This window comes from Mus musculus, chromosome 12 (assembly GCF_000001635.26).
Source record: "Mus musculus strain C57BL/6J chromosome 12, GRCm38.p6 C57BL/6J".
Taxonomy (NCBI): domain Eukaryota; kingdom Metazoa; phylum Chordata; class Mammalia; order Rodentia; family Muridae; genus Mus; species Mus musculus.
Window position 1 is genome coordinate 101966217 of NC_000078.6, and position 18637 is coordinate 101984853.

The following is an 18637-nucleotide window of genomic DNA, read 5'->3' on the forward strand; positions in this document are numbered from 1 at the left end:
TGTTGGAGCTGCTTTTGAGTCATCTGTACCCCTGTAAGTAACCCCAGGAAGTTTACTGGCTCGAGACTGACTTGAACGGAATAATTTCTTCCGTCTGTTGTTAGTGCCCTTGTCTAGGGTAAATAAGTGTTGGTTCACATCTCCCCAGAAAGTAACATACCACCAGACAAGGAGGATTTAGCCATTAGACAAATGAAGCACTGATACATACTGTAACACAAAGCCTAAAACAAAGCAAAAACAAACAAACAAACACCTCCACTCAAAGGCTATGTTAGATGAATAGTTATATGAATTATCCAGAATAGCCTCTACCACTGTCTGAACTCTATGTACCTCCACTGCTGAAAGAGTAAGTTTTAAATTTTGATTAAATATAATTCACTGGTCTTTCAAAAAATAATGCGGTTTTGTATTTGGAAAATCATTGCCAAATCTAATTCTTAGCTATGATTTTATCAAGCAGAACCCTAGCATCGCCCGTCCTCCAGAGTTCCCTGGAAGCATCCTTTCTTAGACTATAACAGGGTATTGGAAGACAGACAATAATAAAGACGTTGATTTTGCTCACAATTCTGAAATTCCAGGGTCCAGGGCCACATCCAGTGTTGGTCTTGTTGCCAGTCCTGAGACCTGCCTGGTATAAGATAGCACACAGCAAGGATACATCTAAGGCCACCAGGAATTCAATAACAGGCGTGGTACCCGAATGTCTGGTCTAATCCTAATTACCTCTCAGAAGCCCTATTTCTATACATGGTAGTCTAAGTTTGTTCTTTTAATGCTTCACAATGGAGATAACACATGGATTTCTAAAGGACACACTGAAAATATGAGGGGGGAAATGGTAGTTATAGTTTAAAAAACACTATTCCAAAAAGAGAAACAGAAAATTAAATGCTAAAAATAAATAGGATACTGTAGTGGTTATTCCTGGCTGTCAACTTGACTCTATCTGGAGTGAACTACAATCCAGAATTGGAAGGCTCACCTGTGATCCTAATCTGGAGGCTGGGAGAAACAAGTTTCTGACCTGGATCTTGGCTGGAGATCTTGAAACATAATGGCCTCCAATTCAGATTAAATCAGGGAGATCTCTGAGTTCAAGGTCATCTGGGATTAAAGGCATGGTGGCACACACCTTTAATCTGGGCCACACCTTCTGCTGGAGACCTACAGAAGGGACACTGGAAGATTTACTTGATAGCAGATCTTCAACTGCTTGCCTTGTGGGACTGAGCAACTGCAAGATCCTTAGACTTCCATTCACAGCTGCTGCTGACCTTTGTTAGGAGTTGGACTCCAGACTGTAAATTGTCAACAAATTCCCTTACTATATAGAGACTACCCATAAGTTCTGTGACTCTAGAGAACCCTGACTAATACAGATACCTATGTATATAATGATGTACTGAATTGCCATCATGTTTGATTTTTTGAGACAGGGTCTTGATATCCTTGGCTGGCCTAGACTCGCTGTGTAAATCAGGCTGGTGTTGCACTTGCAGCAGTCTTTCTGCGTCTTCCTCCTGAATGCTCAGGTTCCAGGCTTGACTACCACGCCTGGCCTTAGGAGCCACTTCTTAAGCCTCATTCTTGAAGCTTACCTCAACAGAACATAAAAAGGATATAAATGGTTACCTCAGTAAAAGGTCTAAGGGGGCTGGAGAGATGGCTCAGTGGTTAAGAACACCAACTGCTCTTTGAGAGGTTCTGAGTTCAATTCCTAGCAACCACATGGTGGCTCACAACCACCTGTAATGGGGTCTGATTCCGTCTTCTGGTGTGTCTAAAGATAGTTGCAGTATATTCATATACATGAAATAAAATAAGTCTTTAAAAATAAGTAAATAAATAAATAAAAGAATCACACTTTAAATTCTTCTAATTAAATAGTAAATGTTTTTATTTCTCCAATAACTTTTATAATGTGAACATTCTGTGATTTAACCATTTTTTACTTCCAAGTAACTTCTTCATTGGGCCTCAGTTCCCTGTGTGAAAAGAAATAAGAAAAAACAGTAAATAAACTTTATGTGGGTACTGGGAACCAAACCTAGGTCCTCTTTAAGAGCAGCAAATGCTTTTAATCACTAAGCCATCTCTAAGCCCCCAAGTAAATAAAAATTATTAAAGGGCCTGAAGTTTATATTTGTTTATATTCTATCAAATTGACTAGGTCTTACCTTAGATTCATCATATCCATGCATTCTACTCTCAAACTTTTACTGTCTGTCTTTCCCAGTTTAAAGAACTGTAATTTCTTGGTTTATGTGACAGCTCTGTTCTTCTGCCTGGACTTAATAATGGTCTCTAGGTCCTTTACAGCTTCTTTCATCTTTGCTGAAATACTGGACTGTGAACTACACACCTGCATAGTGACCTGGACGCTACTCAGTCTTCATATCCCTTGAGCATAGGCAGCTATACCAACTGGCAGATGGCTACACTATCTGTCTTCTTAGCCATGTTAGGCTCAGGCAAGCTGGTGGGTATTACCACTCAGTCACCATATGTGAAGCACATTGTTTATTTCAGCTGCATCAAATCAGTAAAGAGGAACATATATGGAAGTGAGTATGATAGGCTTGGGGTAGCTGGCTTGAATTTTGTTTCTACGCTAAAATACACTCTTTAAGTTTTAAAATGTCTGACTTTCTAGAAGGGAGCACGACAAGGGGAGGCCTCAAGGAAATGGGCAGCAATAAAGGGTAATTTTAAAAACAGACAAAAGATTGTGTGTCTTCTGTCATATGCAGGATCTAGATGTAAATATATGTGACATGAAACAGAAGAGACTCTATTTGGAGAGGAAGGGAGCCAGTGACAGGGAATGAAAAGTACAAATATGCGCATGTACGAAGAGGCCATGAGGGTGCAGGAAAATGGCTCAGTAGTCATGAGAGCTCTCAGATGACATCCACACTGGGGAGGCTCATAACTATCTGTAGCTACAGCTCCAGTGGATCTGATCCCCTCTTCTGGCCGATAAGGGCACCCACATACAACATGTGACACACACACAAATAATTTTAAAGTCATTTTTATATATTAGGTGAAAATTAATAAAAGAAAAAAATGAAACTTTCAAAGATCTGAAATGGCTAGATCATAAACTAAAAATTGTTTGCACTACAGAGGTAATCATAGTTTCATCCAACGATTAAATAACAAACCTGAAGTATCACTTGACTGTTAACCATTAGAGTAGGAAAAAAACCCACTTCTTTGTTTGGAACAAAAGAGACAGAACTCCCCAAAGGTGCATGAACTAACCTTTGAAATAGCATGCTCTTATTCCTGAAGGCAGTTAGCTTTTCATCATCCTTTCTGTCTAGATAACATCCAAAGACAAATCCCGCAGGGACAAGTATATGAACCCAGTGCTCACGTAGAAGCTGAAATAAGGTCATCTTGACTGCTAAAACAGAAAACAAAACAAAACAAACAAAAAACCAACCTTAAATACAAAGTACAACAGTCTTTGAAATACTGAAATAAGTGGTAGGCAGGGATCACGATGGCCGGGCACAATGCACAGCAGAGGGAGACAAAGGTGGAAGAAAAGTGGATGTAATCAACGAGAGCTGTACGAACAGGGATTATGTTAATATGTACAATTAACGTGTTAATAAGTACACTTTGGTTTGGAGATTATTTATTTATTATTTATTTATAGACAGCTTGATTTGACTACAGCTATATTCTGGAACCACAATGTGGTTGAGGCTGACCTCGAACCTTCAGCAGAAGCTCCTGGCTGCCTTCCTAGTACTCAGATTACAAGTGAAAACCACCGCACCTGGCTTAAAACAAGCCATCTTTTAAACTGCATCTGAAATAGGAAGCTAGCTGTGGACATGAGGCTTGTTAAAAGCCTCTTTAGGTTTGCTTGGCATCAGAAAGTAATTAAAACCTAACTAAAACCTGGCAGTGGTGGCGCACACCTTTAATCCCAGCACTCCGGATGCAGAGACAGGAAGATCTCTGAGTTTGAGGCCAGCCTGGTCTACAGATTGAATTCCAGGACAGCCAGAGCTACACAGAGAAATTCTGTGTCAAAAAACAAAACAAACAAAAATTCATTAAGATTAGATGATAATGGTTACTATAAAATTCTCTGTTCTCGGGGCAGTGTGATGGCTTTTTGGATGAAGGCACTTATTGCCAAGTCTGACTGAGTTTGCTTTCCAGAACCCACATACATGACTGAGGCAGAGAACCACTCCCACAGGTTGTACGCTGACCCTCATGTTTGCATGCACATACGCGCGCGCGCGCGCGCGCACACACACACACACACACACACACACAACATAATAAAAAATTATACTGCATTGCACTATTTATGAAATCTTATTTCTTACTTCATCAGTGATTTGATATGCTGTAGAACCAAGAAATGGAAATTTTTAAATTTACCTACAAAAACAGAATTTGTACTTTGCATTACTTCAGAACTTTCATATGTGTAATCTATTTGCAGATGTTCTCATGCAATGCAAATTTAATATTTTAGTAGTGGACTTTTTAAGTAAAGAAAAATTTATTGAAAATTATTTTCTGTAGGATAAAAACATTGAAAAGAACACAATATCACAAGATTCAAAAATTACTATAAAAGAAAAAGGGAAAGAGAATGTATAGATTGGGTACTAGATACTAAGTTATCATATTTCTATATAGAATGTGGAGTAACTTTTATCATCCTCATTTTATACGGATACGAACTTGTGGCTGAAGAGATAGATGGCTTAGTGGTTAAGGCATTTGTTCTTTCAGAGGACGTAGATCTGTTCTCAGTACTTACACACAGTTCACAACCATCCATAACTTTAATTCCTGAGGACCCCAAGACTTCTAACTTCCAAGGGCAGCAGGCTCAAATGTGGTGTACATACACATACATCCATGCAGTCAAAACAGGCATACACATAAAATGCATTTAAAAAGCAACAGCTTAACTCAAATAGCTATTGATTGCAAGCTGCTGTTAAAATTCAGGTCTCTCACAACGCCACCTGTATCACAGCACACTTCCCCTCCTTTTGAGACATTTCTGGTGCTTTTTACCTTTTTTTTTTTAAGATTTATTTATTTCATGTATATGAGTACACTGTAGCTGTCTTCAGACACACCAGAAGAGGGCATTGGATCCTATTATAGATGGCAAGGAAGTAAAAAATAGCAACTGTGTACTGAGTTCAATAAAAACATCACCAATTTCCTGTTACGATTTGTATACACAGATGAGAAACAAAACCACATCCACATGTGAATGAATATGTCACATACAGTGGTTGAGAGGACATGTCAACCTTAGGAGAAGCAACACACTACTGCCAGCAAGAGTGCTTAGCTTAATCTGTGCTCATAGATCACATTCTTGCTCTACCTGAGCGGGTCCATATACTAACACAGTTCTAATTATTTCTCAAATTTTTAAGAATCTAGTTCCTAAAGTCAGTGTTAGACTATAACCATTAAGTTAAAAGTTGCAGTTACTATAAAGTTCATATTATGTAATACTCCACATAGCAAACTTCTGTTTGAACATCACCTATCTCTAAAAATTATTATGTAGTACACGAAGAGATAAATATATACTTACAATTTAGTCATCTGTTAGTTATGTTGTAGTCTGTTGCCTAGTTACGGCTGGAATTCTCAACCTTAACTACACATCAGTACCACCTGGGAAGCCCTTTTTAAACTGGAGAATCTGGCTTTACCTCCAAGATGAGGCTGGACTAACAGAACCATTACTACTAGAATTCTGAGAGATTGGTTTGACCTGGCTCTGTTCAGGAGAGAGATGAGTTAGGACTATGGGGCTCTTGCCACACATAGGCCCTTCCAGACACTACAACTCACCCACTGATTTGAATACAAATGCTTCTTGGAGATTTAAACGTAAGTAAAGCCAATCTTACTTCATTTCCTATAAGACAGTTGTTCTCTTCCCTTTTATTAAGTAGCATCACTTAAAGTATTTCTTGACATGTTAACCAAGAGCTCACCAAGTGATCTGATTACCTTTATAATCTTGAGCCAGTCAAGTGTGGAGATGGTAAAGGAAGTTACTTTTAATAGCACTCAACTCTAAAATACTTACTAGTCAATGTCTGTGTTCAGGAGACTGTGTTGGAGTTTGGCAAACTCAGTGGCCACCTACACTTTCTGCCCTTATTGCAAACTTAAGGGCCAGAAAGATGACTCAGCAAGTAAAGGCAAGGCCATCAAGTCTAAGGACCCACACTTGATTCCTAGCACTCACATGATGGAAGGAGAGCTGACACTTGAGAGCTGTCTGCTACCCTCTGCACCAGCAAGTGTGCTGTGGCGTGAAAATTCATGCACGCCAGGCGGTGGTAGGGCACACCTTTAATCCCAGTACTTGGGAGGCAGAGGCAGGCGGATTTCTGAGTTCGAGGCCAGCCTGGTCTACAGAGTGAGTTCCAGGACAGCCAGGGCTACACAGAGAAACCCTGTCTTGAAAAAAAACAAAAAACAAAAAAGAAAATGCATGCCCAAACACACAAATGTTTAAAAAAAAAAAAAAAAAGTCCTTAGCTTCCTTGTTTATACAGCTGTTAAGACAGCATTTTTGCACTAACAAGTACTTGAGGATTCCCAGCTCATAGCAGTTTAAAATAAGCTCACAGCTACCTGTAGGCTATGAGTCATTACTATTGGCATAGATGGGTTTGGTCTGGTTTTACTTAGAAAAGAAGAAAAGAGGGAAGCCTTATGGGCCTCTTGCCACACATGGACTTCTACAGACTGGAGGTATAATGACAATGGTACTAAGAAACAGATGCTTCACAGAATTCACAGCCATCATGAAGGAGTATCATCCATAGGAGAAACCCTTAGTCCCAGAGAGGCACCTCATATTTCAGTAGCTCCTCAACTGGCTTGGGAAGCAATGCAGTGAACATCATCTACAGAGATGTCTTTCTGCAAGGACATGAGCAGGGAGGGCAAAAGTGGACATCTGTGAGTCAGAATGATTCACCAGAAAATGGGTAAGAGGGGAACTAGAGCGAGGGTCTTGGTCATGGACCTAAATCCATAGAGCTTCATCTAGTGAGGACCAGGACAAGCTGCACTTCAGGTTTGGTGTGGGTGAGCTAAGAATGTTACCAATAGGACAGGGCCAACTAACTGCTTAAGGACTATACTCCTGGCGGGTGCTTATGAGAGCACATATTAATAGTCTCTTTTATTAACGTTTTGTACGTGTGTGTGTGTGTGTGTGTGTGTGTGTGTGTGTGTGTGCACGCGCGCGTGCCTGTGCATATGCGTACAGGAACCCAAGATGGCCAAAGGTATCACAGCCCTTTGGAACTGGAGTTGTGAGCCACCCAACATGTGAGCTGTGAGTGGAGAGCTGGGAACCAAACTCAGATCCTCTGGAAAGGCAGCAAGCACTGTGAACCCCTGAGCCCAGCCATCTCTCTAGCTCTAGGTGCCTTTCTGCATGTGGGGCCATAAGAAGAATTTTGTTTTTATTTCAGAAATAAAATATAGCATTATTGCTTTGCTTTTCAAGAGTGTTTCTTTGTAGCCCTGGCTGTCCTGGATCTCACAGGAATCTGCTTGCTTCTGCCTCCCCTGTGCACCACTGCCTGGTACTGTGGTATTTTTAAAAAAAGAATTGGGAGGCTGGGCAGTGGTGGTGCACTAAGAAGGCAGAAGCAGGAGGATCTCTGAGTTCAAGGCCAGCCTGGGCTACACAGAGAAACTGTGTCAAGAAAAAGAGGGGGGGGGAGGCAGACAGAAGGGGGTGAGAGAAGGAGGGAAGCAGCCTTGGCTTTGAAAAGCACACACCGTATCAGAGCCACACACTCTGTCTTGTCATTTATTTTTATTTTATTTTATTTTTTTAATTTTATTTTTTGGTTTTTCGAGACAGGATTTCTCTGTATAGCCCTGGCTGTCCTGGAACTCACTTTGTAGACCAGGCTGGCCTCGAACTCAGAAATCCGCCTGCCTCTGCCTCCCGAGTGCTGGGATTAAAGGCGTGTGCCACCATGCCCGGCTTGGTCATTTATTTTTTTAATATTAAAGTGATCCAATTTTTTTTTTTTTTTTGGGCAAGCTTTTAACAAGAACTGAATCTTTTGTTTGTTTGTTTTGTATTTGTTTTTTGAGACAGTCTTACTGTGAAGCTCTGGCTTACTATCCCTCTGCCTCATCCTCAAAAGTAGTTGGAGTTACAGATGTAGGCCACATGGACGAGGCGTTTCTGCGTCATAGCTAATTCATATACTCCTCACCACAGACTGCAGATTTAAGTAACCATGTCTCAAGATTGGGGCTTTTTTTTTTTTTCAGATGAAGAAATCCAAATTTAGTTGTGGCAAAGTAACTTGCTTTAAGTATAGGGTAAAGAGTCAGGATTAGCATAGTCCCCAGACAATCTGTATCCTGATCAGGCTTAAGCTCTTTTGTTCTACTCTCTCTCCTGTGTACGGAGGTAAACAGTTAAATAACTCCTCCTCTCTTTTCTTCTTTGCAGAGCCTCTCTCTCTCTCTCTCTCTCTCTCTCTCTCTCTCTCTCTCTCTCTCTCCATGTGTGTGTGTGTGAGACTTTTTAAAAACAAAAAACAACTAACCCCACATCCCACATATTTCTTAATATTTTTCTCTAACACAAGGTATTTCCCTTAAATACCACCTGCCTCTGCTTTCCAAGTGCTGGGATTAAAGTTTCTTTCCCTTTTCAAGAATAACAGACACTGCTGTGAGTCTTATTTTGCTGAGTCTTCTATCTGGATTCATGCTGGAAACATGTAGACTTTTTTTGTTGTTTTGTTTTTCAAGACAGGGGTTCTCTTTAAAGCCCTGGCTGCCCTGGAACTCACTCTGTAGACCAGCCTGGCCTTGAACTCAGAAATCCACCTGCCTCTGCTTTCCAAGTGCTGGGATTAAAGGCATGCGCCACCACCACTGCAGGCACATGTAGACTTTTTAAGAGATAATACCTTGTGTTGGACTGGACCCCACAGTTCTTTATAATTATTACAAAGTGTCACCTAAGATATGGAATGGATGGAGCAAAACCGAAACCGTTGAGATCATAACACGGACTGGAAACCAAGCAGAAAGCCTTGTTTTTAAAAGGCAAATGGCTACGTGCGGGTTTCACAATCAGGAGAGTTGGACGAGGAGACAGACGCCTGGGCGACCGCGCCCCGCTTCTGGATAGGAGCTGCATTCCCTATTGTGGGCTCAAGAGTCGGATCCTTGAGAACCCTTCCGAGTCCCCCGAGAGCCAGGCCATCAGATCGTCCCCAGAGCAGTCTTTGTAAAAGGCGTGGGGCGGGCAGCGCGCAGGGGTCACCGAAGGCGACCCTGTTTCCCCTCCATGCGAGCGTTCCCCAGAACCCTCCCGCCCGCATCACCACCACGGGTGGCGCCGGGGTCCCCAGACCCACCTTCAGCCTGGTGACAAGGCGACCAAGGACAGCCGCAGGGAGCTAGGCCACTGGCGCCGGCGGAAGCCGTGACCTAAGGAGCTGCCACTCGCCGCGCCAGCCCTGATGAGAGGGGGTGGCGTCGGCAAACCGGCGCTTCTCTCTCCCTTCTCACGCGCGAATCCCGTACATCTTAAGCTGTGAATGATCGCGACACGTTTTGAATAAGACGTGGATCCAGGCTGACAAGGTTTGCGAGCTTTTGCGCTGTCCTCTTCCCTGACCCGGTTCGTCACCACCCCTACAGATGGTGTCGCCCGGGTCGTCCCCGCCTCAGCCGCTCTGCTCAGGCCCAAGATGGCGGCCACCACACAGGGGCTCCTGCCGGCTGCTCTCCGCCGCTGAGCGCGCGCTAGCTCTGCTCGCTCTCCGACCTGCGTTCCACTAGGGGTTGGGAAGGGCGGCGGACGGTGCCGGGGGGAGATTGGCCTGGCAGGTGAGGACGGGAGACGGAAAGGAGCCTTCGGGTTGGGAGGAGGCCCTCAAGGGGATGGGTTCCCGCGTCGGCCCGGTGTCGCCCGGACGCGCTCCCGCGGTTTCGGTTGTGACAGTCTCCGTGGTTCCTGGAACAAGCGTTCCGCAAGGGGGAAGAGAAGTGACTTTTCCCCGGGCTGAAACCTCGGGGTGTTGGGGCGCGCCTATGCTTCCTCCTTGCCCTCCCTCCTGTCTAGTTCCTCTGAGCTTTCATCAGCTGGAGCTAAAAGTTAATCCGCGTCCAGCCTGGGCTCTTTCCCCTTGTACCGCCGTACTCCCCAAGCCTCCCCATCTCTGCCTTTCCCATCTTGGGCTCAGAGAACACGAGGCCAGCAGGTGCCTTCGTAGCTCCTTAATTCCAAAGACCCTTGAGAGGCTCATGCCACGCCTTGATAGAATTAACTTCTCTCGGCGCTACCACAATCACCACGTTTCCCAAGATCCCATTCCTAGTTTCCTTGCTTACGTACTTTTCAGGAAACCAGAAGTCAGGCCATATCCAGCCCCAGTACTCTGGCCCCTGTGACAAGGAGAACTTAAGCATCATCTATGCCTACTTTTCTACCCTTTAATTTTACGATTCCTTTGCCCCTTTCAAAGCCTTTCTTTACCTGAACGATTAAAGAGAGACTTCTCCCACTGTGAGCCCCAGGACTAGTCCAGATCCGTCTTTGCGTATTTCTCATTAGTTGACCTCAGCGTGAACGATCATTCTTGAGAAAGCAAGTATCTGGTATATATTCGAGATGAAGCAGAGGTAGTCGAAGTCACTGCCCTGGGGGAATTCCCGATATGGTGGGTTCAGTGCGTTCAGCACATTTATTTCTATTGCTTCGAGCACTGTGCTTGGTTTGGGAGATGCAAAGATGATCGCTTTTGGACACAATCATCATCCCTTGGCAAACACTCCTCCTGCCTCCTTTGTGCTAAGTAATGAAGCTTTACCTGGGGACAATGAAAAGCTTGCACCTGAGCCAGATCAAGAGGAATTTGCTAAGCCTGGGAGAACAAAGTTATTCCTGGGTGCAGAAGAGGGATTAAAAACTTGAGAAGGCTGAGCACTGTTGGGGAGATTTTTAACAAATCAAAAACTGGAAGAGTGGTTGGTGCAGACTGAAGGTGCAGATTAGGTCGGCTTGTGAGTGGTCTTGGAGCTTGTCTTGCATTTAGTCAGCAGGAAGCTGGTGCACACTTGGCAGGGAGTGGGCAGGAGGTATTTATGTCTTAGGATGATCTGGCATATAAGGCTATGCAGGACCAACCTGAGATAAGAAAACTAGATGCAGTGTCAGCCATTCAGGTAAGGCAACAAGAACCTTCGCTGAGGCAGGAGAAGAACCACCTGAAGAAATGAAGCAAATGCCACCTACATAGGGTTCCACCTGTGACTGCCAGTTTACTGGTAGTGGGTGAATGGTTTTTAGTCTGCGAAACTTGATGGTTGGTAATACCATTGAAATCGGTCTGAGACATGGACATAAAAAGAGGGTGGTGCCAACTTTGCTCTTACGCAGTGGCAAAACCACAACGTTCCCCAGCCCAAAGCATTATTTGGGAGTCTAGACCTCTGCTATTACAGTGGCCACATGCAGTATTGAGCGCTTGAAATGAGGTTGGCTTGAATGGGAATGAACTGGAAAGTACACGCCGAACACAGTGCAAAAACCCTGGAAACTGACTCATTAAATGACGACCTGCTGAAGTGATGATTTGACACCGTTAAAACACCAGGCCTTACCTCTTTTTGCTGTAAATGTGGCTGGGAAATTTTTAAATTACATCTGTGGCTCACATTAGTCTAGACTAATAATGGAAGAAGGATGAGAAAGGAGGAAACTTTGAGCCAGACCTTGAGAGAATAGTAAACTGGTTTCAGGCAGCTCCTGCTTCCTCCTCACCTCGCTCCCTGTAAAAACATTCAGTTACTTGTTTTTACTTGTTTTTATTTTTCCCTCTTAGGGCAGTAGATACCTTTAAAGGTTGTTTTGTGTGTGTGTGTGTGTGTGTGTGTGTGTGTGTAGGCACACATCTACCACAGCAGACAAATGAAGGCCACAGAGACAGCTTGGTGGAGTGGGCACTCTTCTTCCATCACGTGGGTGCAGAGGATTGAACTCAGGGTTAAGTTAACCACTGAGCATCTTGCCAGCCCTTCCTTCAAAGACTTGAACAAGGGATAGTGTTTGCAGGGATGTTTTAGATTATTCTGGCAGGAGTGTTTCCACTGAGATAAAGAGGGGGAAAGCTGCCGAGAATGAAATGGCGAAACCCAAATGTAAGGTAATGAGGCCTGCCATTCAGGTATCGGCAGTAAGAACAGATGGGAGATAGTATACGTGCAAGGTGTTCTGAGGGAGAAGCAATCAGGAATTGATAGGAGATGGTCCCAGAAAATAAAGGGAAGACTTTCAGCCTTGGTTACTTGACTAATAACCCATTAATTGATAAGGAATTAAAAAAGACATTTGAGACAAAAAAAAATTTTAGTCTTAGCATCAGTGAAGTGGAGAGGTGTTTTGAGTGTAAATGAGCAATTTCCCCTTTTCTATGTTTGTGTTTTTTCTGTTGGTGTTCAGTCATGCACATCTGCCTATTTTCCATCAGCACAGTTGCCTGTATTATGCCTTCTTCCTACTTTTTTTTAAGGCATTTTTTGCCTTCTTCCTACTTAAAAAAATGAATTTTTAAATGCCTCTGCATCGCCTACAGAACTAGGTCCAGGGTATCCAGGGCCCTTCTGCAGGGCCTCTGCTGCTCACTTGGTCAGTCTGTCTGTCTGTCTTTCTATGGAAGCATGCCAGGCTGAATTTTTCACTGATACCTCCTAGCTTTGTGGGTTTCGTCTTAGCTGATGTTATTCCAGTCTTTTGAATGTTTTCTCTCCTTCTGCCCTGACTGTATAAATCTTTAATAAGTAATCTTAGTTCCTTCAATAACAGAAGCACTTGAGAATTTTTAAGATTCACTTACTGAGTAGTGTATATATAAGCAGATTATAACCAATTTGGCCCATAATTACTTATGTTTTATCCCTTTTGTAAATTTAACTCCTTACAATTTATGTATCTCTTTTCTTTTAGATTTTTTTATTTTATGCATATGAGTTTTTGCTTGTATTGTTGTAGTTCGTCAAAAGACCCTCACTCACAAGGACCGCAGAGACCACCATTGCTGTAACCGCATGAGGATTTTTATTATTCCAACATGTTGGGGATTCCCCTCTTAGCACGCAGGCCAGAGGAGAGACCCAGAACAAAAAAAAAAAAAAAAAAAAAAACACACACACACACACTTGTCATAACTTTGTAAGGGCCGGATATAGGCACCAGGGTAGTTTGACTTATTTTAATTGGTGTAGTCAATAACCTTTTTAGACATTGGTTGGTTTGTATACGGTGACTCTCATTTTGTCTGTCCTTGAGGTTTTTAGTGTGAGGCGGGGCAGGGGCATTGTTAATCTTGTTTTGGAAGCTTAGTCATTTTGACGGTTAAAACTATGTTTCTATGTTTGTTTAGTCAGCCAGCTTCTTTATCTGGCTCTGTACTTGGCCTGCTAGGACAGTCTGGAAAGTCCTTTTGAAGGGGGAAGGTACTAGGTGGTCTTGAATTCATTTTTGATATTACAGTATGTATACATGTGTAACACATACATGTTTGGTGCCTTTGGAGTCTAGGGCTTTGGATCCCCAGGAACTGAAGTTATAGATGATTGTGAACCACCATGTAGAGACTGGGAAGTGAACCCAGGTCCTCTATAAAAAAAGCAGGTGCTCTTAACCTCTGAGTCCTTTCTCCCACCCCGTTTTTTAAAATGGAACCTATAGGGCCAGGCATAATTGTACATGCCTGGAATCCTAGCATTTTAGAGGCTGAGGCAGGAGGTTAAAGAATCTGAGGCCATTTGTGCTATATTGTCAGCCAAAAGGACTTCACAGTGAAAACTTGTCTAAAAAAGCAAGCACTTCTTCTGTTGCTCATGATGCCTTAGAGAAAGACAGAAATTAAAACACCAAAGTTATAGCTGGAAGTATATTGTTGTATTTGTTTAGCTGTGTTACTGGGATCTTACACTTTCTCCCTTCCAGTCCTCTTCCACCCTAGTCCCTTCCAACGCCTTCCCCCACCTCCACCCCCAAACACTAGGTAGGAGAGAAAGAAGGTAGGAGGGGAAAGACGACATAGACCTTCTAAGACTACTTCCTGTTGATTAGGGGTATTGGGTTCCTTGGCACAAATCCAGCATTGTGGTCAGGCTATCTCCAACTTCTCCCTTTGCTCAGGACCACTTGACAAACTACAACAACAAGAACCATCAGTAAGCCACTGTAGGCCTTGTCAAGTAGGCCTTCTCGGGGCTCTCCTGAGTCCCCAAAATATCAAATGTAAACTATCTGCAGCTGGCAAAGATCACGCCCCTGCTAGTACACTCAACAAATGATAATCGCCCCCCTGGGAAGCAGCCTCTTGAGCTACACCCAGGATTAAAACAAAAACATATTCAAATGACATAACTGCCTTTAAAAAAAAATTCTCACTATAGACGTAAATTACATTCACGAGACTTTTTTTAAAGGTTTATAAAAAACTTATAAATTTGTGTTTTGTCATATCTTCGGGTGAAATATCAGTAGGTAATGAATCTGGAAAAGATACAGACTTACCATAAAAGATACTTTTCATCTGTTAAAGTTTGGGTCTTTCTGTAAACGTTAATGTGAATTCATCCAGTTCTTTGCAAGCACTTTGATTCCATCATTAAAGTGAGAGCTAAAGTAGATGATTCAGTTGGGCATTTAGCTCAGTGCTAGCACACTTGTTTAACATACATGGGACCCCAGGTTTGTGTTCAAAACAAAATAGAAGACATTTTTGAGGAATATTGCCTAGATTCTCTGCAAAATTATATTTATGAACATTGTTACGGAGTAAAAAAGTAATCAACAAGAGAGAGTTGGATCAGCTAAATGTAGACCCTGCATTACCTGCTGAGCCATCTCACTTTTACCAAAAGCTTCATCCCACAAGTTTAACCACAAGACTGTTAATCTTACTGGAAAATGTATAGTAGGTGTCCCCACATACAGTTTTTGTTTTGAGAATTGCAGACATAAGATACTGTCAAAATCATTGGAAATATTAAGATAGTTTCAGTCGCTTACAGTGTCGCACAAGTATTAACATTAAGCTTCCTGAAAACCATGTTTCTATGAATGTATACATTTTGCTTGTGTGTTAAGGACTGCAGGAGAAAGGAAGATATCTGGTTTCTAATCTGATTCTCTGGAGAGTGTATGCATGACCTCTTGTTTAGAGGGAAAAACAAACCATGCCAACTTATCGTGCAGCTAAAGGAAAAACTGATTGGCCTTGGAAAACAAGTTCTTAACTCACTGCCACTTAGTACTGAGCAATATGGATGGTGTAGTCTATGCTTTAGATAATCTCCACATTACATGGACTCCTCCATCCTGTGTAAATGTATATCACTGCTAATGTTGTATGGACTGGAGTCCCCAGGTGAGGAGAAGTTAGTTAACTTGCCCTGGATCCTGTAGGAGTGGATTGACATCTGGATCAGTGATTCCAAAGTCCAGTACACAGGCCTGCCCTGGGCGAACGGAATGGATTTAGCTTGCTAACTTTTAATCAGAGCCTGGAATTTCTGTGTACTTAAAAATTTGAAATAACCTGCCTGTTATGTGGACTGCACTTTTATGTTTAATTATATTTTTATTTGCCAGGCCCTTTTAGCTACCCATTACTGGACCAGAAAGATGACATCTATCATCAAGTTAACCACCCTCTCTGGGGTTCAAGAAGAGTCCGCTCTTTGCTATCTTCTCCAGGTTGATGAGTTTAGGTTTTTGTTGGACTGTGGCTGGGATGAACACTTCTCTGTGGACATTATTGATTCCCTGAGGAAGTAAGTAACAGTTCAGACTTCTAAGGTTTATTAAATCAGCTTTAAAAACTCCTCAGCTGGGCAGTGGTGGCGCATGCCTTTAATCCCAGCACTAGGGAGGCAGAGGCAGGCAGATCTCTGAGTTCAAGGCCAGCCTGGTCTACAGTGCAAGTTCCAGGTATCCAGAGTTACACAAGAAAAACCAGGTCTCAAAAAAAAAAAAAAAAAAAAAAAAAACCCAGACCCTACCCTCAAGTTTTTTTCTACACTTTCATGACATCATTTGATGTTATATACTGTTGCTATCATTAATTTAATAAGTTTTATTTATGACAAAAACTTAAATTATGGCCATTGTAATTTACAAAGTTTTGATTAGCTGATAAATTATGTTTTTGTAATACAGCAAAACCTTATTGTTACTTTGCTAGTGGACCAGAGAAAGTGTGCTCTTTAATTTTTGGAAAGAGCAGGAGTCTCAAAGCCTGAGGAGAGGGACACTTCCCTGAGAAAGCTCTGTCCTCCCATCACATGACCTCACTTTCTGTGTCTCCATATTCAACATTGTGACTTGATTCATGTACCCACCTGATACAAATGTCAGAGGGGAAAGTCAGTTACATTTGCAGCATTATTACTATTAGTGAACGAAAAAGAAGAGCTTGAAGCCAAAAAGAAAAAACACATCTCTAAGGCATCTCCTTTATTCCTGTTGTCCCTGAGGATGTGTCCTTCCCTGGCTAATGGTATTTCTGCAACTGGCATTTCATTTTTGTCACCAAGTTAGAAAGCAAAGTCAGTAACAACTATGTCATATAAATGCTGCCCCTTTAACACTTAATAGTGTACGTGATAACCATTTAAAATCAACTTATATGTGCTGTCTATATTTTCCTTTTTAAGTGTTTTAGTGCGCATCTGATATCATAACAGTAGAAATTTCAATTCATGGGGATGGGGAAGGGGGAGTCATTGCATTAGCCCTTGGGTTTGCTCTTCGACCTTAGCATAGCCTTGAGTTTAGAATGGGTGAATCATGATGGTGGCTCTGCCCATTCTGCTCAAAGAACTGACCGGGCTGCCTCCTGGTTGTATTCACAGGCATGTTCACCAGATCGATGCAGTGCTCCTGTCTCATCCTGATCCACTCCACCTCGGTGCCCTCCCATTCGCCGTGGGGAAGCTGGGTCTAAACTGTGCCATCTATGCAACAATTCCTGTGTATAAAATGGGCCAGATGTTCATGTACGACCTCTATCAGGTAATGGGAACAGTTATAAGAGAGGCGTTTGTGTCCCACTCGTGGTCATTTTTAATCATTTAATTTGGCTTGTTTTTCTTTTAGTCTCGACACAATACAGAAGATTTTACCCTCTTTACATTGGATGATGTGGATGCAGCCTTTGACAAAATACAGCAGCTGAAGTTCTCTCAGATTGTGAACCTGAAAGGTAACGTCGTAAACTTGCGGACAAATGGCGTGGAAGCTTTGTTGTTCCTTTTTCCTGACTTTGTGTTTTTAGCTTTTTAGTTTTTACAGTCCCAGGAGATCCAACCAGAGCCTCACTCATGCTGGGCAAGGAATCTCCCACGTAGCTGCATCATAACAAGCTTAGACAACGGAGTTGTCTTAGCCTTCTGAAAAGTGCTGAAAGGAGTTCACAACAAACATCACAGGCAGTGGGGGATCGAAAGAAAAAGTAGCATTTCTTCCTAGAACTTCCACTTGAATTTCACATTATTTCACACTAAATACTGACAAAATATTACCAGCTTAGGGTCCTCATATCTGGGTGGGAAACAGTGCTTAAAAAGAGCTGCTGTGTCTGGATCCTCCTGGGAACTTATGGTTAGGTTCAGGAGACAGACTGACTCAGAGCCCGAAATGTAGCACCTAAAGCAAATTAAATACTTGAGCGGCAGAACAGAAAACTTATTATTTAATAAGGTATTATTTTATTAAGTACCAAATCTGCATCCAGGAAGCCTGTGACAGATTTTCTTTTTCATCTTCTTTTTCCCCCCTCGCTTTCTCCCTCTTGTTCTGGCCCTGCTTTTTATTTGTTTCTCATTACGGATGGTTGTGAGCCACCGTGTGGTTGCTGGGATTTGAACTAATGACCTCTGGAAGAGTAGTTGGTGCTTTTAACCGCTGAGCCATCTCACCAGCCCTGATAGGTTTTCTTAAACATTCCAGCATTAAATACATGGCACAGTAGCTGGTATGGTGGTTCATGCCTGTAATCCCAATGCTTAGGAGGCTAAGAGAAGGATCATGAGTTCAAGGCCTATCTAGGATATATAGCAGGTTCAAGATCCTGGGCTGTATGCAGTGAAACCCTATCAAAAAAACAAACAAAAAACAAAATGGGGGCTGGAGAAATGGCTCAGCGGTTAAGAGCACTGGCTGCTCTTCCAGAAGACCTGGGTTCAATTCCCAGCACCCATGTGGCAACTCACAGCTGTCTGTAGCTCTGGTTCCAGATAATCTGACATCCTCACACAGACATACATGCAGTCAGAACAACAATGCACATAAAATAAAAATAAATCTAAAAGATGAAAAATGAGTCAACCAAGAAAAGTGACACAGTAACATTTGATGCTAATGATAAGCCACAGAATGACCACGCGTGGTGTAGTCTTAGCAGTTTTACTTTGTTTAGCTTTTCTGTGGGTAAATTCTTTACCATAATAAGGTTTGAATTGTTATTCCATCAGGTTAGGTTAACAGATATGGAACCAACTCGGCAATTATTTGTGCAATAATAAATATCAA

General features: G+C 42.4%; 2 protein-coding genes across 4 annotated transcripts in view; one reads left to right on the plus strand and one right to left on the minus strand.

The window, feature by feature from the left end:
- Window positions 1–1879: 1879 nt before the first annotated feature.
- On the minus strand, window positions 1880–9522 carry Ndufb1 (NADH:ubiquinone oxidoreductase subunit B1). Of its 2 annotated transcripts, none has more exons than NM_001378527.1 (3): window positions 9444–9522; window positions 3277–3418; window positions 1880–1994 (listed from the first exon to the last, which is right to left on the minus strand). In NM_001378527.1, exons 2-3 carry the CDS (start codon window positions 3411–3413, stop codon window positions 1958–1960), a joined length of 174 nt encoding a protein of 57 aa, NP_001365456.1. In that variant the 5' UTR covers window positions 3414–3418; window positions 9444–9522; the 3' UTR covers window positions 1880–1957. The 2 variants fall into 2 exon arrangements, with proteins under 2 accessions (NP_001365456.1, NP_001365454.1); NM_001378525.1 differs by having other exon boundaries at window positions 3277–3421.
- Window positions 9523–9542: 20 nt separating this feature from the next.
- The window catches only part of Cpsf2 (cleavage and polyadenylation specific factor 2), a 30235-nt gene continuing 21140 nt past the window's right edge, over window positions 9543–18637 (plus strand). The window contains exons 1-4 of one of the 2 annotated variants that reach the window (XM_006516071.4): window positions 9543–9672; window positions 15698–15879; window positions 16960–17119; window positions 17204–17309. In XM_006516071.4, the coding sequence (XP_006516134.1) occupies window positions 15731–15879; window positions 16960–17119; window positions 17204–17309 (415 nt within the window). In that variant the 5' untranslated portion in view covers window positions 9543–9672; window positions 15698–15730. Of the gene's footprint in view, window positions 9673–9757; window positions 9919–15697; window positions 15880–16959; window positions 17120–17203; window positions 17310–18637 lie in introns of those variants that run through there. The other variant, NM_016856.3, reaches the window with a different exon arrangement.